The following is a 23,960-nucleotide window of genomic DNA, read 5'->3' on the forward strand; positions in this document are numbered from 1 at the left end:
AGCTGCTGCCAAAAGACAGGAACTCCAAAGCAGTGCAGGTGTTTGGAGCAGATGGCAGGGTACAGTCATCCAGAAATAGAGAAAATGACCCCCCAGTGCAGTCCAGAGACAGGAACACCTCCAGGAAGGCAACTCAGGTCCTCTTTCCATCCTCCCTGCAACCTCTACGTTTGCCAGATTGGTCTGGCACCACTCTCTGGGTTGCACCTGGCCATTGACACAATTAAATGCCCTCAGCATAAGTCCTACAGCCATCTTCAGGGCTGGATAGTAATAAGGCCATCAGAAACAGGGAAAGGGGGAGGAAAAGCAACAGGGGAATGGCTGTGACACTGTTATTGGAGGGGAGGATAAAAGACATGCATGTTCCTAAGAAAAACCAGAGTTAATGAGCGGAGGGACAGTTGAGACATCCCATATCCCTTGGCTCTGGATCATTTCATCCCAAGCACACAAAGAATGGCTTGTGGCATGCAAGTGGCTTGTCCTCTTGCAGCAGATCTAAGCAACGTGTCAGCTGGGCACGCAGTCCCAGCATCAGGGACCTGAAAACAAACATTGACTGAAGCACTAAGAGCTCTTTCCACACTTGCTGACAGACACCCGTGTTTGCTCTTCCCTGTGCAAACACAACAAAAGCCACAAATCTCTGGTGCTCCCCAGCCCCGGGTGTGCCAGCAGCCTCCTGGAAACCAGCAGCAGAGAGAGAAACCCTCGGCCAAGGTGAGAAGAGGGGCAAACAGCCCTGCGTGGGTCAGCAACACCCACCAGATCAGAGGCTCCTCAGAGGGGATGCCTGCAGCCTAAGGGGGTCCCAACCCCACGCCCTGGCACACAGACCCATCCAAGGGGGTCCCAACCCCACACCCTGGCACACAGACCCATCCAACGGGGTCCCAACCCCACACCCTGGCACACAGACCCATCCAAGGGGGTCCCAACCCCACAACCTGGCACACAGACCCATCCAAGGGGGTCCCAACTCCACACCCTGGCACACAGACCAATCCAACGGGGTCCCAACCCCACAACCTGGCACACAGACCCATCCAAGGGGGTCCCAACCCCATGCCCTGGCACACAGACCCATCCAAGGGGGTCCCAACTCCACGCCCTGGCACACAGACCCATCCAAGGGGGTCCCAACCCCACACCCTGGCACACAGACCCATCCAAGGGGGTCCCAACCCCACGCCCTGGCACACAGACCCATCCAAGGGGGTCCCAACCCCACGCCCTGGCACACAGACCCATCCAAGGGGGTCCCAACCCCACGCCCTGGCACACAGATGCGCCCCATGGTGCGGCCTTACCAGGGATGAGCTGGCAGCGGCGGTACAGGAAGGTCTGGCAGGCTGTGTAGTCCCGGTAGACGACGTTGAGGCCGATGCTGCGGCTCTCCAGCCAGTGCACGGTGGCCAAGCCCCGGGCACACACCTCCAGTGCCCGCACCCGCAGTGCCCCGCGCAGCTCCAGCTGCACCCGCCCGTGCAGCAGCTCCCCGCTGCCGTGGGCCTGGCCATCCTCCAGCCTCACCACCAACCTCTGTACCCGCCCCAGGGGCTGCATGGCTGCTGCCCACACTGACCCCGCTGCTCCAGGAGGCTGGTGCCTGCCTGGAGCTTGCCGGAGAAAGGAGGAAGAGCAAAGGCTACACCAAAATCCCTGGATTTATCCTGGCTCTTAGCTGGCCCCACCCTGCAGGCCTTCCCAGGGGTTGGACTGAGCCCCTGTTTTGCAGCGATGCTTTAGCGTTGACCTCATGTGCGTGAGGCTGACGACATGCCCGGGACGGGGCTGCGGTGACGAGGGACGTGTTTTTAAACCAACCGAGAAAAAACGTGACTTCATCTTATCTCTGAGTCACAGACACTGGCGACGTGACACCGGGACGTGACTCCGCTGGCAGGGAGGGGTGTCACACACCACCAACCGTGCTGGCAGATTTCACACAGCGGGGGAATCAAAGAAAGCCTGTTCGGCCTTCCCGGTTCAGGCATTCCTGGGGCACTACTGGAAGGGGTGGGAGAAGAGTTCAGAAAGCAGAGATACTCACTCCAAAGCCAGTTTTGTTTTCCCTGTCTGAAGTTGCACCAAAATCCACATGAAAAAGAAAGTGAATAATCACAGTGAGTCCCGGCAACAGCTCTCCCAGCCAGCTGGTGCCTCCGAGAGTGATTCCACCACTTACCCCTGTGGTGTGGCTGTTCTTGCAGCAGCACAGGTGGCCGTGCCACCTCAGGGTCACATTAAAGTAATGGGGCAGACCTGGAGCAGATGCAAGTCCCTGATACTCCACCAAATGATGCAATTGAGGTGTTTGACTGGAGGTGTTTAACAACGTGCTGGCATGAGGGACTGATGTGAGTGGCTGTGTGCACTTGGAAGATGTGAGTGCACGGCTTCTTTGAAGCACGTGTGGAGCAGAGACCATCCCATTCCTGAGAAATACAGAGTCAAATCCATAAAGGAAAGCACGAGGCTCGTGGGCCCGGGCACTGCTCACACACAGACTGAAGCTGTTGTGAAACTTCACTAGCCCCGTGCTCAAAGGCTTCAGGGCTGGCTCCCGAGGAATCAAACCCATCTGCATGAAAAGGCTGAGAAGAGCTTCTGAAGTGGCAGCTGTGCCACCCTGCTCACTCAAACCCCAAGGGAGGGGGCTGACCAGCCCCCACTGATCCCTCTGGAACACACCTAGATCCCAAACAGAGTTAGTGCAAGCTCAGCAGTCAGGAAACCCACGTGAGTGACCAACTCAACAAAAACACAGGGCTCACCTCTAGGAAAACAGCCCACTCATCACAAGCTGGGCAGAGCTGCCTCGCTGTCCTACTGTTTGCTGACCTTTGGTTGCAGGCCTTGACACCAAAATCCAAACAGATAATAAGGGAATATTCCATCCCCCACACAGCCCTGATGCTGCCTCTCACTCTGTGTGATCTCCTGGCCTTCCTCTGTGCTTCCCCCTACCCCACCTGCTTTGTTCCACCCCAGTGCCTGCCCAGAGGCGCTCCGTGGGTCCTGCAATCCTGAGGGATGTGTCACCCACGCCTTTGGGCTAATCTCCTCGTGTTTATTCTTGCTGTCACAACACCTCCTTGTGTCCTCATTCAATCTGAGAAATAGATGTTCCCTGTGACAACACACAGACGGGCCAAGAGCAGAGCACAAGGACGGCTCCGAGATCCCACGCCGTGTAGGCAGCTCAGAGTGCGTCAGCAGTTGCTGGAGAAGGGAGGACATCACCTTCCTCTGGGGACAGGACCCTTCCAGGGTCTCCATGGGGACATGGCCCACTTGGGAGTTTGCCTTGAGGATTTCAGCTGGGCTTCTGGGCTTGGACGTGCACTCGCCTCTCTGCTCAGTCCGGCAGAGGTTCTGCGCCCTCCTGGGCAGCCCCCAGTGTGAGCATTTCATCTGAGAAGACAAAACGGCTTTCAGCTCACTGGGATGGGGCTTAGAAAGGGGCAGGTGGCACCACTGAACTGGCAGCCCCAACATCTGAGCCCTGTGTTGTTACCTGAAGGGTCACCCCACCCTGGGCAGCTGCAGCAGCTTCTGTCTCTGGCAGATGCTCAGCCCTCTCTGCTGGGGGTGCAGAGATGTTTACCATGGCTGGACACCTCTAGCCATGACAATATTCCTCCTCTGAGCCTCTGTGGGGGACTCCGATCACCTTCAACCTCCCTCTGACCTTCCCTTGCTTAGGGATTTGGTTGCTTGTCCTTCCTCTCCCTTCAAGATATTTCTCATCTACGACTCTGCTCCCACCTTAGGCTGGAGCAGACAGGGTTTGGTGCTCACTGGCCCATCTCAAGTGGCTCAGGAGCACACTCCCAGGGGAGTTAAGGGGAGGCTGGAGCTTTGCTGGGTATAAACCCACTTCCCCTGTGGTTAATCCAAGCCTATTCCGGATAGCACATCTTTAGGGAGTCACTCTGCTGCCTGTGTGGCACCAGCACGGCTTGCGTGGTTGTGACAGAACTTTCATCTGCTGACAGATGGAAATCAAAATAAAAATTAAATTCGAGGCAGTAAATTAGGAGGCAGTACCAGAAAAGCTCTGCAGTCACAGGTATCTGTGTACATTTCCCCTGCAGACAGGAAAAGGCCGGCTCTGCCGTCAGCACTTTGCTCAAAACCTTCGCCCAAACAGAAAACAGCTCTCAGGGTGAGGAGGCAAATTAAGAAATTCACATGGCAGTTACGGGAATATCACTCCATATGGTAGTTATGGAGCTGCTCCAGAAGTTTAGGGCCAAGCAAAAGACCAATTCAGCTGTGATCTATTCCACATTTAGGAAATCAAATAGCTTGAACACAGATCCATGGCATGAAGGGACCTCTCTTAACTGCTGGAGAAACAGGAGGCAGCGTCAGAGGAGGATTTTCTTAATGCCTTCCATGACCAGCTCTAACCACATCCCTTCCTGAGGTTGCACAAGCACAGCTTTTGATCAAAATCCTCTCCTTCCTCCCAAAAATAAATGAAAAACAACTTCTAAAAACAAACGTAGCGATGGAGAAAGATCGAGACACTGGTTCATGTCCCAGAAATCATTCATTTTATTCACTTTACGTAATGGAATGCCAAAGGGATTGACAGCAGATTGCAGTGAGGTGACTCACAAGACTGTGGAACACGGATGTGGTGCATCAGGTGGGATAACTGCAGCATCTGAGGATACAGCAAGTGTAGAACAATCAGAATCACTGAACGTCTCCAGTGGGAAGGGACCCACAAGGATCTCCAGTCCAGCTCCCAGAGTGAGGCTGCACAGCAAAAGCTTGGCTGGGAGAGGCTCTGTTTAGTGCTATGAACCTGTTTTATGAAATCAGATTGATTTACAAAGGATGATTTACTCAAAAGCTTGATTTACTCAAAAGGTTCTTCCCCCCGAGGCTGCTGGGCACTGCCCAGGCTCCCCAGGGAATGGGCCCGGCCCCGAGGCTGCCAGAGCTGCAGGAGCGTTTGGACAGCGCTCTCAGGGATGCCCAGGCTGGGGTTGTTGGGGTGTCTGTGCAGGGCCAGGGGCTGCACTGATGATCCCTGAGGGTCCCTTCCAGATCAGGATATCCTGGGATTCTGTGATACTCGGCTATAAAAAGAGAAAGCAAAATATCCAAGTAGTTCTAACAGCTTTAATTAACAGCAGTGTGAGTGCAACTCTGTGCTGTGCCAAGCCACTGGACCCACTGGAGCCCGGGAGGAAGCGGGTGGGATCCAGGTGCTGGATACGGGAAGGTGTAGGAGGATGGAGAGAGCCCGATTTCCCTCTGTCTCCACACAGAATGTTCCCCTTCCCTCACTCAGCCGGGGGCTGGGAGGTCTCTAAAGGTGGGACAGGAAAGATCTCCCTGTCTCCCAGGTGACAACGGGGACGCGGTGATCTGTGTGCAAGTGGACAGAGGACAGACAATGGGGACCACTGTCCACAAGGGCCCCTTGAAGTTGGGTTTCTGAAATTTCTTTGAATCACCCCCGGCCGGGCCCAGCACCACCCCAGTGGCGGGGCCGGCCTAGAACCCCTGAGAACGGGGAAACCGGGGGTGAGAAAAGGGCTGACGGGGGACTCGGTGGAGGGATGCGGAGGTCGTGAGGGGCCCGGACAGCGGGACTCATCCCCGGCCGGGCACCATCCCCTGCAGGGCCCGGCCGGGCCGCGGGGGCAGCCAGGCCGCGTTGCCATGGCGACGGGTCCGCCTCCTTCCCGGCGTGCCCCGCGCCCGCACCTGACGCCACACCCGGAAGTGTTGCCATGGCGGCGGGCGCGCTCCGGGGGCTCGTGGGCGCTCTGGAGACGCACCGGGGCCGCGATCGGGCGGTGAGTGAGGGGTCTGAGCCCTCCGGTACCGGGCGGTGAGTGGAGGGTCTGAACCCACCCGCCCTGGGTGGTGAGTGACAGGAGGGAGGGTCTGAGCCCTCCGGTCCCGGGCAGTGAACGACGAGGCCCGACTCCGTTGTGGCGACCCACCCTAAAGGGGAAAGAAGCACCTGAGAGATTCGTGAGTGTTCGTTGGTGGAAAGGAAGGACAAAGGTCCACAAACAATCAGAGTTTTATCGGTAAATTATTCGCGCTTGGGATGGAAATGGGTATGGGAGTGCCCTTGAGCACAAGGCAATGGAGTTTGGGTAAAGGGAAAAGAAGGTGAAGAGGGAGAGGTGAAGAGGGAGAGGCGAATTAGGGAAAGGAAAAGAGAAAGAAAGAAAGAAGAAAAGAGGGAGAAAAAGAGAGGAGAAAGAGAGAAAAAGAGGTAATCAGCCCTGGTTCCAGCATCACCTTCCCCCGGCCTCTGCACCCGGTGGTTCCGGGGCGGCCGGGCCGGGCGCTGACCGGGCCGTGCCCCCGCAGGTCCGGGCGCTGTCCTACGGCTGCCAGCTGGCGGGGGGAGCGCTGCCCGGGCCCGCGGGGCTGCCCGGGGGGCTCCTGGCCGCCTCTGCCCAGCTCAGCTCCTGCCGCACCGCCCTGCGCCTCTTCGACGACCTGGCCATGCTCCGGCACAGCTGCAGCTACGGGCTGGGCCCCGAGGTGAGCGGGGGGCCGGGGGTCCCCGCCAGCCCCCCCCGGCCCCGCCGCGGGCGTGCCCCATGTGCGGCTCCCCGCAGGGCGAGGACGCGCTGGTGCGGGGGCTCTCGGTGCTCTGCAACGTGGCCAACCAGCTCTACTACCCCTGCGAGCACCTGGCGTGGGCGGCGGATGTCGGCATCGTCCGCGCCGGCTCCCAGAAGTGGTGGACGCGGAGCACGGCGCTGTGGGGCTGTGCCCTGCTCCTGGGCATCCTGAGGTACGGCCGGGATGGGCACGGGAGGGGCGGGCATGACCCCAGTGCCCTGGCACCAAAGCTGTAGGAGGTGCTCTTCCTCATTGAGGCAGTTAGTGCATGAGGAAAAAAACCCCTCCTGTTTGGTGCTGTAGGAGAAATAATTCTGTTCTTTTCAGGTCCCTGAGAATCTTGTTCCAGTTAAGAAGAAAACTGAGCCAGCACAAGTGGTAGGATTTCCCTCCGTGGCTATGGAGCTAGTCATGCAATCCCAGAATGGTTTGGGTTGGAAGGGGCATTAAAGCCAACCCAGTGCCACCCTCTGCCATGGGCAGGGACACCTCCCACTGTCCTAGGATGCTCCAAGCCCCAATGTCCAGCCTGGCCTTGGACACTGCCAGGGATCCAGGGGCAGCCCCAGCTGCTCTGGGCACCCTGTGCCAGGGCCTGCCCACCCTCCCAGGGAACAATTCCTGCCCAAGATCCCATCCAGCCCTGCCCTCTGGCACTGGGAAGCCATTCCCTGGGTCCTGTCCCTCCAGCCCTTGTCCAAAGTCCCTCTCCTGTAATCCACCCACATCTGTCAGTTCTCACTTGTAGCCATCACAGTTATTAGGACATTCTGGGCTGTCACTAATATCACCTTTTCTTCCAGCAGCACTTCTTCACCTCAGAGCGAGCAGAAGCTGAGAGCCCAGGTGAAGGCTGAAGTTCTGAGCATCCTCATGGACACAGCAGATCTCTCCAACGCAATCCACTGGCTGCCTCCAGGATTCCTCTGGGCAGGAAGGTTCCCTCCATGGTTAGTAGGGCTCCTGGGGACCATCTCCTCCCTGATTGGAATCTACCAGGCATCAAGAGGAGCAAATTCTGAAGCTGCTTAAGCCATAACTGAGCTTCAGGAGCCCAGTTACTACATGGTAGAAGTGCCTTTAGTGAGGCAGGGTGTATTTTAACTTTCCTGGGTCGATGATTGTCATTCCAGATATCCCATAATCGGGACTGGAATCAAGATGCCTGTTGCAGAGGGGATTGTTTGTAATTGGCGATTTTTATCACTCTTCATCAGAGAAATAATTCAGGTGAATCCTCTGAAAATCAAGAATCTCCTACAATGGGTAAAACTGAGGGGAAAAGAGCTGCTTCCATGTGTCCCAAAAGAGAAATGCAACCTTCCAGTGTTTTCTGTCACTTACAAGAGCACAATGGCCACAGTTCTGTCTCACAGAACGGGTAAGGGATGAATCCTGCGAGTTCACACTCCGGGCTCGGCGCTTGGTGCTGCATCTAAGCCAGGGATGGGACCCCTATCCTGGGAGTTCCCCAGGTATTTTGGGGTTTGGGCTCAGAGCTGATGCCCAGAGCTCAGGCAGGAGCGAGCAGTGGTGTTGTTTGTGACAGTTACGTTTCCTTAGAGGCGAGAGGGGCAGGAAATTGCAACTGGAAGCAGCGTGAACCTTCCTGGCCTGCCTTGCTCATTTAAGGAGAAATGTTGGAAGTTGAGAATTCCCACAGAGCTGAGGCTCCAAGCTGTGCCTTTGTGGAATGCCACCGGGTGGAGCTCTTCCACCAGGCTTTGGCAGCTGCCAACGGACCTTTTTTTATTATTTAAAAAAAAAAAAAAAAAAGGGCAGGAAATTTATTAACCACCTTTCAAAGGAGCAATCAAACCAATGCCGAGATGGGGTTTGCAGTTACAGTTCTGGGTGTTGCCAATAATAAACGACACAAATGCTTCAAAGGTGCCCTTGAGTGATCATTCCTTCTGGTAACAGGGAGAAGTTCTTTATCTTTGGTTCTGGAAAGCTCCAAAGCATTAGTGCTGTGTGAGCTGCAGCTCCACATGTGTCACCAGCCTTCCTCCTGCTGAAATAATTCCCAGCCCCTGCCTGACTGCCATGGAAATGCATCCTTTGAAAACAGTTCTGCTTAGTCTGCGTGTCCCTGCCCCCCAGCACGGCACATGCTGCGTTTCCAGGAGGTTTGACCTTGGTTTTTGTTGGTTTTGGCCTGGACACGGGGAGCTGTGTCCTGGCTGTGTTCAAAGAGCAGAATGAGGTCTGGGTACTCCTTATCCTTTGCCCTGTCGTTGGTGTTTATCTGGACCTTCACCCTGCAGAGTGTCCCTGAGGATGCCTTCCTGGCTGTGCTGGGAATTTGCTGCCAGATTGACAGGTTTTGGTACAACTCAGGGCTTACCTGGAGGAGACCTTTGTTTTTTCTCTACGTTTCTCAGTCCTGTGCTTGAACAGGGGGAGCACCCAGGTCCTTCTGCTTAGGGACAGCTGCAGTTTAGTGTTTTTTAATAATAAACCAGATTTATTTTGTATTCTTAACCCCAGTAAATAATTCTTTCAATTCTCACTGTACTGCTCAGCACAGGACAAGGCATAGCTCTACCAATTAAAAAAAAACAAAACAAAAAACCCTACACAACCTCTGATGCCAAGTGAATAAACCTCTTACCCATGCATTAATTTTAATGTAAAGCTGTAAACTGCTGTAAGTGCATTTGCTTCAGTTCCTCAACAAGTGACCTTAAACTGCAGCTGGTAAAGCTGGAACGTGCAGAGATAAATCAAAATTGGGTCATTCAGAATTTCTGGAATCTATTTTTTCTTGAGGTGGTTGTGATCCCTGCTGACACACAGTGTTTAACCACCTGTGGCGGCTGCTGCTGCCTCTCCAGGGCAGCACTCGCTCGATTTTAGCACAAGACCTTGTGCAGGCAGACCCAATCCTCCCAAAACTTGGTGTTTTTCTTGTCTTTTCTGATGTGGCCATCAGCCCAACTCATCTCTTGCTCCTGAGAGAGGGTGATAGTTCCTTTCCTTGGCAAGGAAAGCACCCTGCTCCGGTGTTGGTGGTGCAGATGATGGGCTGGGCTCCAAATTTCTGAGGTGGGCTGCATGCAGGAAAACATTTGCTGAGCAGGGCTGGTTTGTTCGGTCGCGACCTGCCTGTGTCAGCAGGCCGGGATCCAAAGGCCGCGGGCAGGCGCTGCTGATCCCAGCCCGGCTGCCCCGTTTATGGCCCTTTATGGCGGGGTGACTCCGTCCGCAAAGCTCCGCCGCGCTCGGGAACCTCAGATCCGCCGTCCCGGCCCCATAGCGGGGCTGGCCGCGGTCCGGGCCGTGCTGCGATGTCCGGACCGGGGGACACCGGGGGACACCGGGGGACACCGGGGGACACCCGCACACGTGGGGAGGGGGCACGGCCACGCTGCCCCCGGGCAGGGCGGGGTCAATGGGCGGCGCATGCGCACGGCTGGCCCCGCCTCCCATTCACAAAGAGCGAGCGCCGGGCGCCGCGGCCGCTGATTGGCTGCGGGGAGGGAGGGGGCGGGGCCGGCACGGGGCGGCCACGCGGCGGCGGCGGGGCGGCGGCAGAGCCGGAGCGGAGCGGGGCCCGTGCGGGACCGGGTGCGGGACCGGGTGCGACACCGAGTACGGGACCGGGTACGGGATAACGGGGGCAGCTGCGGGACCGCGGGGGCAGGTGTGGGACCAGGTGTGGGACCGCGGAACCGGGTGCAGAATAGCTGAGCCAGGCGCGGGGCAGCGGAGCCGGGTGGGACACCGCGGAGCCGGATGCGGGACCTCTGAGCTGGGTGCGGGACAGCGGAGCCGAGTAGGGGACCACGGGCTGGGTGCGGGACCGCGGAGCCGGGTGCGGGGCCGCGTGCGCGACCCCTGAGCTGGGTGCGGGACCGCGGGGCGGGCTGGGAGCGGGCATCACCGGGAGCGCGCATCGCCCCCTCCCCGGTACTACGTGAGGCCCGGCGGAGCCGTGCGCTGCACCGGAGCTCGGTCCGGGAGCTCCCGGTGCTCCGTTCTGGTCCGTGCCCCAGAACGCGGGACGCCCTCACCGCGCTCCCGTTACCGGCTCCTCTCCGCGGCCGCCGTCCCGGCGCTGCACCCCGGCCGTGCCGGGCCCGGGACCGCGCTGCCCGTGCTGACTCGCCGGTTTTGCCTCGCAGAGCGGCCTCAGCACTATGTCCGTGAGCAGCCACGAGAACCGGAAATCCCGCTCGAGCTCCGGCTCCATGAACATCCACCTCTTCCACAAACCGGGCCACGCCGACAGCCTCCTCACCCAGCTGAACCTGCTCCGCCAGCAGAACCTCTTCACCGACGTGGTGCTGCGGGCGGGGAACCAGAGCTTCCCCTGCCACCGAGCCGTCCTGGCCGCCTGCAGCCGCTACTTCAACGCCATGTTCAGCGGGGGCCTGAAGGAGAGCAGAGATGCCGAGGTCAACTTCCACGACTCCCTGCACCCCGAGGTGCTGGAGCTGCTGCTGGACTATGCCTACTCAGCCCGGGTGCTGATCAACGAGGAGAATGCAGAGTCCCTGCTGGAGGCCGGGGACATGCTGCAGTTCCAGGATATCCGGGATGCTTCGGCTGACTTTCTGGAGAAGAATCTCTACCCTGGGAATTGCCTGAACATGCTGCTGCTGTCCGATGCCCACTGCTGCGAGCGGCTGCTGGAGCTGTCCTGGAGGATGGCCTTGGCCAACTTCACCTCGCTCTGCAAGACTGAAGATTTCCTCCGACTGCCCAAAGACAAGCTGCTGGAGCTGGTGGAGAGCGAGGAGCTGGAGGTGGAGGATGAGACGCTGGTCTATGAAGCTGTTATAGGCTGGATCCGCTATGATTTGCCCCGACGCCACGAAGTCCTACCTGAGCTGCTGCGCTCTGTCCGCCTGGCCCTGCTGCCCGAGTCCTACCTGCGGAAGCAGGTGGCCTGTGAGAAGCTGGTGACCAGCCACAAGCTGGGGGAGGAGATCGTGGCCGACGCCGTCCGATGCAAAATGAAGATCCTGCAGAACGACGGCCTGGTGACGGGGTGCTGTGCCCGGCCCCGCAAGGTCAGTCAGGCCCTGCTGCTCCTCGGGGGCCAGACCTTCATGTGCGACAAGATTTACATGCTGGACCACAAAACCAGCGAGATCATCCCTCGTGCCGACATCCCCAGCCCCCGCAAGGAGTGCAGTGCCTGCGCCATCGGCTGCAAGGTCTACATCACCGGCGGCAAGGGCTCCGAGAACGGCGCTTCCAGGGACGTCTGGGTGTACGACACCCTCCACGACGAGTGGGCCAAAGCTGCTCCCATGCTGGTGGCACGGTTTGGCCATGGCTCCGCCGAGCTGGACCACTGCCTGTACGTGGTGGGCGGTCACACGGCCATGAGCGGAGCCTTCCCGGCCTCTCCCTCCGTGTCCCTCAAGCAAGTGGAGCACTATGACCCTCAGCTGGACAAGTGGTCCCTGGTGGCTCCTCTCCGGGAAGGCGTGAGCAACGCTGCTGTGGTGGGAGCCAAGATGAAGCTGTTTGTTTTCGGGGGCACCAGTGCCAACCAGAACAAGCTGCCCAAGGTGCAGTGCTTCGACCCCTGCCAGAACCGCTGGACGGTGCCCGCCAGCTGCCCCCAGCCCTGGCGCTACACGGCTGCCGCCGTGGTGGGCAGCCACGTCATCGTCATTGGTGGGGACACGGAGTTCTCCGCCAGCTCCGCTTACCGCTTCCACAGTGACACCTTCCAGTGGTCCAAGTTTGGGGATGTCACCGCCAAGCGCATCAGCTGCCGCGCTGTTACCTCGGGGAACAGGCTCTACGTGGTGGGGGGCTACTGTGGGGCTCAGCGCTGCAAGACCCTGGACTGCTACGACCCCTCATCCGACACCTGGAGCAGTGTCACCACGGTGCCTTATTCCCTCATCCCCACCGCCTTTGTCAGCACCTGGAAGTACCTGTCAGCCTGAGTGTGGTGGAGGATCTGGAAGGTAAATAGTTGTGGGTCAACCCAGAGCTCCTTTGCATCAGGTTAAACCTCGAGGGGCAGATGCACGTGGCTCTGGACTGGAGTTGTCCTAGAGAACATCAGCTCCAGAACTTCCAGGCTGGTAGTTTGGGATCTAAAGCCCTGCAGGAGAGAGAAGGTCTCTGTCGGTGCTGAAATGCTGCAGGGAGAAGATTAGTATAAATAACAAGACTCTTAACCTGGCATCTTGGCCCGTGCAAAGATTTTGGGGAATGCTGTGTGTGGGGATTGGGTGTCGTCCCTGGGTCAGGAGGCTGGAGGAGTCGATGTTTTTGCAGGCAGGCTGTCTGCAGGAGCTGGGACAGACCCTGTGGTGCCACCGGCTCTGGTTGCTGCTTTTAGCACAGCCTCCTCCTCCTGGTGCCACGCTTAATCTGCCAGTGGCACCCAAATGTCTTGTGGGACGCCAGGGCTGTGAGCTGGTGCCAGAACAAGATTATAGCTGGGATTTAGTCCCAGAATGGTGGGTAATTGCATTTATAAGACAAGCCTTGTCTATGTATAAACACAGGGTTTCTCTGCTTCTAATTATTCCCTGGTGTCCCTTTCATGCCATTGCTTTGCTGCTACAAAGAGATTGACTTTCAACATTTGCAACTGGAATTAAACCTTTCTAAAAGCTTTTGGCAGAAACGATGCCAGTGAATCACAGACCCTGCAGGGTTTTTCTTTTCTCCTTGCAAGAGTTGTACTGTCTAAATAAAATTATATACTGTAATAAAATAGCCAGGGATACCTTTAGAAAATTCCTGTCTGTAGAGGGAAATCAGCAGGCATTGCTGATTTCTCTGGGATTTGAGGCCTGAGGAGTGGGGTTGGGGTTTCTGGGCACTGGTCTCACAATACTCTGCTCTGCACCACAGGCTTCACACCTGATTTTGCCAGTGCCTCCCTTGACTGAGGATCCAGATGGAACACGCAGGCAGCAGGAGAACCTCGTCCCTCCTGGCAAGTCTGTGAGCTGGGTGCCAGCGTGGATCCTGTCAGCACCAGCAGGGCTCAAGGCAGCACGGTTTTGGCTTTGAATCGCTTCTGCAAATCCATCCCCTTGGTCAGGCCAGGGAGGGGACAGGCACAGAGGGACTTCCTTGGGCTGACAGCTTGTGCTGTCCCTTGAGACAGCAAAAGGTTTCCAAGTTTCCTCCTAACTTGTGTGATCTCAGAGCAGGAACCAGAGGGATTATTTTGGTTTCAGTGATACTTACTAGAAAGGAGGAAGGACACTCCTGACCTGCTGCAGGCTCTGGACTGCACTGCTGGGACTCGCAGCACCCAAGCAGTGGCCTGGACTGTCAGAACATGTGACAGTACTTTGCCCACGGGCTGGTTCTGTACATTTATTTCTTTTTTTATACAGCAGTTTTGTGTGTTTATTACTCAGCCTGGAGCTGCTTCAATAAATCTGAATAAAATCCACTGTGTCCATTGCCTGCTCTGTGTGCTTAAGGTGCAGGTTTTCCCAGCCCACTCTTGAGACCGTATTTAGTAGAACAGTGAGGAGCATTCCCTGCTTGAGTCCAAATCGAGGGCTCAGATCTTCCTGTATCTTTGTAACTTGGGACTGAGGAAAGCTCAGATCTCACACTGCTTTCTAGCTTTGAAGGAGACACAAATCTCTTCAAAACTTTAAAGATTAAGGTATTCTCTGCCCTTACCTGGTCACTCTCCATGGAGCTGGGTTTCCTCACTATCCAAAAAAATGGGATAAAGTGCTGGCCCTTCTGTCCCAAAGGGCTGTGTGCTCCAGGCCCTGCTCCAGGTGAGGGGAGGCAGTGCCTGGGAAAGAAAAGCTCTGTTATGGGGCAGAGGTGAGACAGGAACCAGCATGGTCAGAGGAAACAGGCACCAAAGGTACAACCAACTGTCTCACCACAGAAGCATGGTTTGGGTGTGATCCATTGCTTCAGAATTAAATAAATCAATGTCACAGCTCTTCCGAGCTGCTTGCACAGGCAAGAGCTGGTAGGATGGGAAGGAAGGGAGCTGCCCTGCTTCTGGGGGCTGGAGCAGATGCACCAGCTTCCTTTCCACCCCCTTTTCTGATGCTTTTGCCATTTTCAGCCCCCAGGCTGGGCCTTTTTTCATACACCCTTTTTGTGCCTCCTCTCCATCGCTGGCTGAGCCCAACGGGAGCTCATCAGGCTGCAGGGAGAGGAGCCCACAGCCTGCCTGGAGCCCACAGGCAGCAGCAGGGAGACAGACTCGTTTTGATGGGAAAAGGCTGTTAAGATCATGGGATCCAACCATCCAGCAGCTCCCAGCCTGGCTGTGCCTCGCAAGCAGGGGAAAGTCACTGCACAGGACTCTGCTGGCACCAGCAGCTGTCTGGAAGTGTCTCCAACCCTGTTACCCAGCCAGGAGCTGCTTCACCTTTGTTACATCTCCAGGTACTCCTGAGGGCTGGACAGAGTCCGACTGTGCTCAGCGAGTCAGAGGAGCGGAGGTTTCATTCAGGGCCGTTTGAGCAGCAGCAGCTGTTTTGTTTATGCTGCCAAGCAATAAACGCTGGCTCCCCGCCACATCCGCCTCCCACTCCAGGGATGGAGCAGCTTCCAGCAGCACGGATCCGTCTGCCTGGGTGTTATCTGAGCCAGGCTCGGTGTGTTCTCAGCTGGGGAGCGAGCCCCAGCTCTGCTGCTGCTGCAGCCTTTGCAGGGACTGGGCATTGTTCCCTTCTTTCAAGCCAACCCCCTCTCCGGGAAAGCCGGCACTCCAAGCACACCTGGGCTGGGCTGCTCCGCGGTGGCTCCGTGCTGCCGGCAACAAAGCCAGCAACAAAGCCAGCCCGGGCTGCATTGCATCGGTTCATCCTCCTTCACCTGGCAGAGGGCCCCGTGCTGTCCCTCCAGCTCCACCTCCTCCTGGCAGGAGCCAGCTCCCAGCTCCCGGAGTACCCTGGGGAGAAGAGAGCACTTCCCTGGTGCGTGCCTGACTCGTCCCAGCAGACCTGTTTTCCCAGTTTGACATTTCCATGCCTGGATCCACTCGCTGCTTCAGCGCCAGGGCCAGAAGGTTCAGGCCAACTGAGCCGTAGGTGAATTTGGTTTAGAGGTGAATTTGGTTGCTGGGGTAGAAATCCTCGTGAATTAATAGAATTGATTTAGAATCTCAGCGTAGCTCAGACCTAGGCCTCTCCTAGCTCAGACCCCTACTTCGTGTCTGCACCTCCAGCTGCAGGAGTCAGACCCCAGCTCACAATCACATCTTGAAGAGGCAACACACGTGGCTCAAAGACATCACTAGGCTCAAAGGCAAGACAATCCAAGTGAGACATGGCTGTCCCATGGGATGTTCCTCTTCTCCCACAAAGCCTACAAGCCACCACATCCAGAGAAGTTTGGGATCAGACTGATCAACCTCCCTCCTGGCCACAAGACAGTCAGGGTTGATTTTAAGAGAATTGTTGCTTGGGTTCGTAGGTGCCTCCTGCTCAGCAACTCCTGCTGCCAGAGCACCAAGAGAGCACATGGCCTTTCTTCCTTCCAAGCACAGCAGTAGCTGAGAAATTCCCCTTTCTGGTTAAGATGGGACATGGATCATTCAAATGATCTGCAGCACACCCACCACACATCTAGTAAGGAACTGTTACAATGGTAATTCATGGCAGCCCAGGAAAAAGAGTTTTAACTACACCCAGTGTGATTTTGTTCATGACTTCCAATGTTCCAGAAGGGAAAAGGGACATTGCACACCTGAAATTCCCTGGCAGATCTGCATTTCATGTGCAGTCATCTGGGATGGCTTCAGGTCTAGCAAGACACTGTGCTCCACACAGTGAAATGATATCAGCTGCTGCTCTGACACGGGAGAGGCACATCCACATTTGCTGTCAGCGAGGAGTTTTCATGGTCCTGTGCACAGGGAATCATGGAATGGTTTTGGTTGGAAGGGACCTTAAAGCCCATCCAGTGCCACCCCTGCCATGGGCAGGGACACCTCCCACTGTCCCAGGCTGCTCCAAGCCCCAATATCCAGCCTGGCCTTGGGCACTGCCAGGGATCCAGGGGCAGCCCCAGCTGCTCTGGGCACCCTGTGCCAGGGCCTGCCCACCCTCCCAGGGAACAATTCCTGCCCAAGATCCCATCCATCCCTGCCCTCTGGCAGTGGAAGCCATTCCCTGTGTCCTGTCCCTCCAGCCCTTGTGCAAAGTCAAGGAGCCCCATAACAAAGTGATCCTGCCCTGTCTGAGCCTCTGGTGTCTGTGACAGTCCCAGAACTGGGGACCCTGTGTCACATGTGCCAGCCCTGCCAGCTCCTGGAGGGTTTGGCTTTTATCCTCTGCCAGATCCCACGGGCACAGCAGGAGCAAACAATGTAGAACAGGCCCCACATCCCTTGCCTGTTGAGCCTTGGGCTGGCCCCATTGTTGGGATGAGAAATGAAACCGGATTTGAGTCACAGGGCTGAGGAAAGGGAAAGGCAGCAAGCAGCACATTCCCAGTGCCGGAGCACACTGTGGAGCCAATATCCTTTGTGCATGTTTGTCCTCGAGCATCTGGCTCACAGATGAATCTCAGATGCACTTATGGGAACCATCAGCCTTGTCTCACCCACATGAAAGAGGGAGGTTTAGCATAAAGCTGGTCATTGCCGATGGCCTCGTCGTGATTCATCCACAGAAAGAATGTGGTTTGGGTTTCGGGTTAATTAGCTACAGATTGGAGAGAGAGACAAGGCAGGGTGGAGCTGCTGGAATATTGGTGGGAGCAAGTAACCAGCTCTGAAGGCACCGCCAGCCATGTCCTGAAGTCACACCCTCCCTGAAATCACACCCTCCGTGTCTCACACAGGAGTGACAGCCTTATCAGTGCCACTGCCAGGCAAGGTGTTTGCAATCCCCAAGGAATGTCTGCCCTGCTATTGTGGCAAAAACTGAACACAGCAACACCTACACACCTTTGAACACTGATAGCTGCAGCAGCACCAAACTTCTAACAGATTCAAATTCTGCCCAGGATTTAAACTTGCCTCTGCTGAGCTCTGGGCCGCTGCAGCTGGGTAGTTCCCAGTGGGAATCTGTGCTGCAGGGATCCCTCTTGGCCATGTTAACCCTGGATCTCCCTGGTCCAGGCTCTTCTTGTCTTCCTAGAAACAATTCCTACAGGTCTGACATGAAAAAGGCAGCTCCTCTTAGCTTTTCTTCTAGACTGTCCCCCACCAAACCACTTTGATTCCATTTCTTGCTGCCAAAAAATATTTAGAAATGGACCTGGAGTGACTGGCCTTGCTGTGGTGACACAGACACGAGGTCTGGAAGCACAGAGGCAGTGACTGATCTCCAGCGGACACTGTGGCTTGGCTCCCGGGAGCTCCACAGATGGAAGAAATATTTTCCTAAAAGGAGCACAAGCAAAAGCTTGTACACACACACATTTGAGACGTCATTCTCTCACATGACAGCCTGTTAGTTCCCATAAAGACCAAATTCTAAACACTGGTCTGCCTAGAAGTCTTTGATTATTTATGTATGTGGAAAAGTAGAAAAAATTTTGTTTTTCCAGTGGAGTTCCAGTTTGTGTCGCAACCCAGATGTCACATGCACTTCAGAGGCTGACAAATGCTGGCTTCTTTTACTGACTCCTGCACACAAAGACCCAGGGTCCCCCCAAGCTGCTTTGATAAGCCCCAAAGGCAGTGACAGGCAGACCACACCACTGGCACGGCCACCAGCCCTGGCTCAGGGTTCTCCTCACCCCTGGCAGCAGCGCAGGATTCCGATGATGAAACCCTCCCCTCTTCCCTGAAAGCACCAATCCAAGGCCCAGTTCTCCCACTGTCTCCCTGTTTTTGCATCTGTTCTCCTCTCTAGAAATGATTGGAGGTTGCAGCTCTTGGATTCACTTGCCAGCTGTGCCACCAGTGGGGATTTCACCAGGAAGCTCAGCCTGCTGCAGAGCTGGGAAGAGCAGCCCCAGCCAGAGGCTATGGGATGGTGCTGGCAGCGAGGGCTGCCAAACTGGCACGAGCACTAGGGAGAAAGTTTCTATTTTTGTTATCCTTGTTCCAAGTGGGAACCGATACTGCCTGGGACAGAGCCAGGCATGTCTCAGGCTGGCACCATGCAAAGCACCTCCACGCTAATGAAAGCAACTTAACCAAGTTCTCGCTCTCACCAGCGGAGTTCAGATGTTTGGGAGCAGCTGATCTTTCCCTCAGGTGTTCACCTCACTCACTGCCAAGGGCTGCAGCTATTTGTACTCTGCACTGAACACCTCCTGTGCTCCGTCCTCTCTTTTGGAAAGCTGTCAGAGTTTTGCTCCTGTGGCACATATTTCTGTCCAGGTTAGAAAATGAGCAGCACGTGAGAAGTGGCAGCTGCTTTGATCTTCATTCAAATAGAAAACAGTAAATAATTATATAGATATAAATGTAGACAGCTTTTAAATGTTCTTTTTTTTTATTGCTAGAAGTTGGTTTCAGTCCTATTGCAGCTCTGAAATCCTTCAGTGGAGAAACATTGCAATCATTGTAAAAATCATCATTTGGTGTGCTAAGATCATGTTTACAATTAATCAAGAGTGCACAATTCAACAGAATATTAACATTTAACCATCAACTTTACAAATAAAATAAAGACTACAAAGATGTTGCTACTGCAGTATCAACAGTAAAGGAAATATTTACAATGTTTACACCCTAACGAAAAAACAAAACCAAACTCTTCCCCAACAAAATGGTCAATTTAACCATGGACCATGATTATTTATTAAATCTTTACAGTGCAAGGTGGGCCTAGAAACCAGACCTAAGACTAAAGAGTGTCAAGAGAGTTCACAGCTCTGAGTGAGATGCACGCAGTTATGCCAACAGGATCTACACCCATGAGAGATCTCCTTCTGGGTACAGACAGAAATGGAATTTGAAATCAACTTTTCTAAAGTGCTCCAATTTCTTTCAGTACAAAAATATAAAAAACTGATTTATAAACATGGCACAAATGTTATGAACCAGAGCTCGCACAGATGCTGTCTGAAGAGGAACGTGCTGATGGTGGATGATGAAGTCGCCAGTGGTTACGAAGATGTTGGGTCTGGTCTCGAAGAGAGAGCAGGGGAAAGGCTTTGCTTTGCCTACAGCACTTGTGTAACCTGGCATGCAGATCTGTTTCCTGGTAAATGTGAGAACTGCTGGGGAAGACAACAAAATCTCCAAACTCCCTTGCATGGGGGGGCACAACACACAGGGACTCCACTGAGCAGCACCGGGGAGCCTCAGCTCCCATTCCGCAGAGTTAGAATTAAAATGAAATAAGTATTTTTAACCCTTTCCTAGTTTAAGTTTCGACTCTCATTGTAAATGCAAATGACAAACACCAAGCTCCATGTATGCAGAATCATCTGACTACTACTCAGAAAGACAAAACTGCCTGCAAATTATTTAGAATGACTCCTAGCTGTGCAGGAAGGCGAGTACCTGGATGAGCAAGCGTCTCTAGGAACACCAATTCTTCTGCCTCACGCTGGGGGATGATCAGCGATCTCAATTCGTGGGACATGCCACAGCTACAACCCACAGACAGCACAGTTTAAAACTAGGGAAGCATCCACGACACACACAGGGCAGCTGTGCTCAGCACTAGTGGCCACGGAGGCATCCTCAGCCTGGAGTATGGAGTGACCACATTCCAGATGGGAAGAGAAAGAGGAAGCCTCCTTAACACCAGAGTTCAAATGGAAATCAGAACCATAGAAACAGCCTCTACATTGCAACATCACAATACTGAAGGACAAACATGCTGATAATTTTAAGGCTGTGACACCAAGCAAACACGGCGGCAGTTCAAAGCTCGTGCTGGCATTTCCTCCACACCCCAGCTCAGAGAGAAGCCAAAAAGGCACCTGGGAGGCACAGAATTTTGAACTGTCTAATCCTCAGAAATCACTTAAAAGGAAAGTTTTATCTGAAGTGATCAAAAAGTCCAATAGGAAGGATGTGACTCAGAATCAAGAGCAGGTTACTTAGGACACAGCAGTACTTTGCAAACTAATTCACCGAGAACAGTTATTTTTCTAGGAACAAGATTTGAGTGAAGAGTCCAAAACCAGTTCACTCAACTGGAGTGATTCAGTAACAATTTCACAGATTCAGCTTTGCACAAGTGAAGAGACCCATGATTCACTTAAAGAAAGTCATATTCATTAAAATAAAGTAATTCACTTGCTTCCCTCAGCCTTCTACAGATCCCCTGCCCACACTCTGGTAGGGTGACCCTGCACTAGCAGTGAGGTATCACAGCACCTGCTAATTCCAAAACCTTCTCCAGGCTGACCCAAGTGACAGAAGACACCATCTCTACTCAGGGTGCAAACAGGCTTCATAAAGGCAGCTGCAGCCAGACACGTGTGCCGAGGACAGAGAATGACTTCTAAGGTCATTTCTCAGTTACAGATTGAAGACCCATATTCCAAGGAGCTTTTGGGGTGTTGGACCAACAGCCTGGCCTGTCACGGGCTTGGGTCCACTTGTTAACAGCCAAAACTTATTTCAAGCACTGCTGACAAGAAGTATTAAAAAAGTTATGTTTAAGTTAAAACATTAAAATAAATGGGACCTCACTGCAGACTTTATTTTCCACACGTTACTGTTCTATATTCAAATTCGTCCATTGCACAGAAGAAGAAAGCAGCCAACGAGCTGCTCCAGCCCTTCCAACACTCCCTCCCATACTTTAGGACAGGCACAAAATAAACCTAAATAAATGTTTCCAAAAATTGCTTCCAAGCACCCCAACTGACATCCCTTTTTGGCCGAGATGGTTTACTCCACTGATGCAACTTAGCTTTAGGCTAAAACTCCTAAAAACCTGGTAATTTAAGGCAATGGGGGCATAGTTTTCATGAGGAGTGGCCCAAACCACAGCACAAAAGAAGGAACATACTGTGCATTCCTGCTGCTTCGCTGTATGCTTCCAGGGGAAATTACAGGGGCTCAGAGGTGGCTGGAGTCTGCACATCACCCGACGGAAAAATCAGTGCCAGTCCTACAGAGCTGCTGGATCCCACACTGCTGCACTGATCAGGAATTACACTGATTTTAAGAAGTCCCCTCCATTCCAAACTAACTTTTTGGAATGCAAAAACTGAATATGGAGTGGAACTCTGTTCTAACCACTGAAGATACGGTATCCCAACAACACCAAATCACCACGTGGAACAGTCCCACACTCTTTCCTGCTGACAATCACTCCAGGTTCTGCAATGCTGATGATTTACCAAGCAGTCCTTTGGTATTAAAGTGAAATGTGTCCAATTTCACTTGTTGGGGGCTGGGAGAGCATCCCCAATCTGGTAACAAGCCAGACAGTTTGGAGTTTCCTCTCACTGAACTCAGTGCCACTGCCTCAGGTTTGCACCAGCACCACTCAGCTAAGAAAAAGACCCTTAAATCCAAGAACTGTTCCAGCAGGAGTGCTTGTCCCCAAGACCTATTCAGTATTTTGTAGCTTATATTTCCCAACCAGTAAATTTGGGTTTTTCAATTTCTCGTCTGAAAGCAATAACCCAAATTATCACCACTTGAAAATATAAACTGCTGTGTTTTCTGCTGAAAATTGATAAAGTTTCTTGCACTGTAACTATTGAAGTAATTTTAAAACTCTCAAGCAAAGAGAAGTTACACTAACATCACACAGGGCCTAATCACAGGGACAACTCAGTGATTTGAGGAGACTGGCAAACAGCCACTGGATCCATTGCCATGAGACTGGATGGAGAACTGACCAGGCCTTCCATCCACTGCTTCTAAAATCACTTTAAATCAGTTCAACATATTAAAAAAAGCTATTATCAATCATGTCCTGAAAGGTATTAATCCAAGTTTTTAAGCTTCAAGATCCTGATTTCTTTAATTCTTTAACAATACCCCTAAACAATCTCTCCTGTGCATCATTATCTGACCAGTCACATTCAACATAACACCAGAACACACATCCTTGGGTGAGGGTGGGAAAAGAATCCAAGACACAGAGTGAAAAACACAACACAAAACAACTGTGCAAATTACTACAAAGGGAAATAATGCCTTTTCAGCAGAACACTTAATGTCATCACCATTCCATGATCAAGAACTGACCCATTTCACAAGAGGTATCAAAGCTGGTTTAGCTGAAAGCAGCTAAACACAGGTTTAGCTAAGAGTATTTTTTTTAATAGTTATTTTTAATTTTAAAACCAAACAGTTCTTATTCCCTTCCTTCCTAACACGATGCTGCAGAGAAGTCTCTGCAGTAACAGCAGCTTTGATATCTTCTGGTACTGGGAGTAAAGTCCCAACAAATTAACAGACGAACAAAAGATGCAGAAAACAGGATTAAACAAGACAATAAATTACTGCATTCAAATGCTTCTTAGACATGTCTTCAGCAAAGAACAAAATCCAAGTCTCTAAGTTCATTCTGAACCAACTCATGAGTTTGGGAACCTGTACTGCTGTCCCCAACAAGGAGACAGGATCCCAGTGACGCTGGTGGCCAATGAAATGTGCATTCAGTCCACTTCTTCATCATCGTTGTGAATTCTCACACGTCCAACCCTTCTCCTTCACGAAAAGGTGGAGCTCCTGCCCCTTGAAGACACTGTCAGAAGCTCACCTTACCTTCTCTTCCACTGTACCTCGCCACGGGGCTTGTGCCACTGGGTTCACAGTGCCTGGCACACCTGGCTGGGAGGGGATTGGCTCGCTGACACCTGGTTACCAACACACAACCCATTACTGACCTGGACCGGGAAAACAGATTTAAAAATTTGCAGCCATTTTTGGGCCTACTACTAAAACTTTTTACATAAAAATCTGGGTGGTTCAACATCACCAATAACAATTTACAAGATGGTGCCCATGAACAGTTACATTCTCCAAAAAGAGCACATTACAATAAATGTCAGAATTTTAACATGCTCTGAATTGATACACCCATGCCATGTGTCAACACACTGGAGAATTTAAATGCAAATTGTTACTACTGTGCCCTCATTCTGAGCTGTTGGCAGAGAAGCCAACAAAATAGGACAGTACTCCTGGTCTGGTCCTTGCTAGTAGTAACTGGGCAGGGATCAGAAGACATCCGTGTCGGGTCTCCATCACGGTGCACACTGGGGCCTGAGTTCTTGAAACAGTGTGTCAGGAGATTCATCTTCAAATGGAAACAATCAGAAGAAAATGACATCTTCTTTGCTGGTATCATCTTGCACATTCAACAGACTGGGCTGAGAGGGCACCAGGGGCTGAACCTGAACGTTATTGGGCTTGAAGAGGTTCGCTGAGGCAGATGAAAGTGCTTCTGGCTGAGCATCTATAGGGCCATACAATTCTAGAGGGGAAAAAAATGGAAGAAGACATATTCATGACACTGCAGAGAGTGCCTGAGGCATACCTA

At 53.4% G+C, this 23,960-nt stretch overlaps 3 protein-coding genes across 6 annotated transcripts in view; 2 read left to right on the forward strand and 1 right to left on the reverse strand.

Moving 5' to 3' along the window:
- Positions 1–5,757: 5,757 nt before the first annotated feature.
- Positions 5,758–8,401, forward strand: PEX11G (peroxisomal biogenesis factor 11 gamma). 4 transcript variants are annotated; one of them, XR_014227111.1, is made up of 6 exons: positions 5,758–5,828; positions 6,358–6,534; positions 6,612–6,790; positions 6,946–6,996; positions 7,422–8,093; positions 8,182–8,401. XR_014227111.1 is itself a non-coding variant. In XM_082297839.1 (6 exons), coding segments are annotated over exons 1-6 (621 nt in total). In that variant the 5' UTR covers positions 5,758–5,762; the 3' UTR covers positions 7,837–8,401. The 4 variants fall into 4 exon arrangements, 3 of the variants coding, with proteins under 3 accessions (XP_082153965.1, XP_082153963.1, XP_082153964.1); XM_082297839.1 differs by having other exon boundaries at positions 7,422–7,568; positions 7,836–8,401; XM_082297837.1 differs by having other exon boundaries at positions 7,422–8,401.
- Positions 8,402–10,176: 1,775 nt separating this feature from the next.
- Positions 10,177–13,739, forward strand: LOC309582603 (ectoderm-neural cortex protein 1-like). Its single transcript, XM_082297827.1, has 3 exons — positions 10,177–10,224; positions 10,746–12,551; positions 13,453–13,739. Exon 2 carries the CDS (start codon positions 10,761–10,763, stop codon positions 12,528–12,530), a length of 1,770 nt encoding a protein of 589 aa, XP_082153953.1. The 5' UTR covers positions 10,177–10,224; positions 10,746–10,760; the 3' UTR covers positions 12,531–12,551; positions 13,453–13,739.
- Positions 13,740–18,996: 5,257 nt separating this feature from the next.
- The window catches only part of ARHGEF18 (Rho/Rac guanine nucleotide exchange factor 18), a gene marked incomplete at its 5' end in the record, with an annotated part of 48,767 nt that continues 43,803 nt past the window's right edge, over positions 18,997–23,960 (reverse strand). Inside the window, one exon of the mRNA XM_082298060.1 lies at positions 18,997–23,894. Within this exon, the coding sequence (XP_082154186.1) occupies positions 23,734–23,894 (161 nt within the window). The 3' untranslated portion in view covers positions 18,997–23,733. The remainder of the gene's footprint in view (positions 23,895–23,960) is intronic.

This window comes from Coloeus monedula (genome assembly GCF_965178545.1).
Source record: "Coloeus monedula genome assembly, chromosome: 27".
Classification (NCBI taxonomy): domain Eukaryota; kingdom Metazoa; phylum Chordata; class Aves; order Passeriformes; family Corvidae; genus Coloeus; species Coloeus monedula.

Bases quoted from the DNA above. Each gene is read 5' to 3' on its own strand.
- LOC309582603 (XM_082297827.1), top strand. From the start codon at position 10,761: ATGTCCGTGAGCAGCCACGAGAACCGGAAATCCCGCTCGAGCTCCGGC.
- PEX11G (XM_082297837.1), top strand. From the start codon at position 5,763: ATGGCGGCGGGCGCGCTCCGGGGGCTCGTGGGCGCTCTGGAGACGCAC. The intron at 5,829-6,357 runs GTGAGTGAGGGG...GTGCCCCCGCAG, and splicing joins ACCGGGGCCGCGATCGGGCG to GTCCGGGCGCTGTCCTACGG. The intron at 6,997-7,421 runs GTAGGATTTCCC...CTTTTCTTCCAG, and splicing joins AAACTGAGCCAGCACAAGTG to CAGCACTTCTTCACCTCAGA.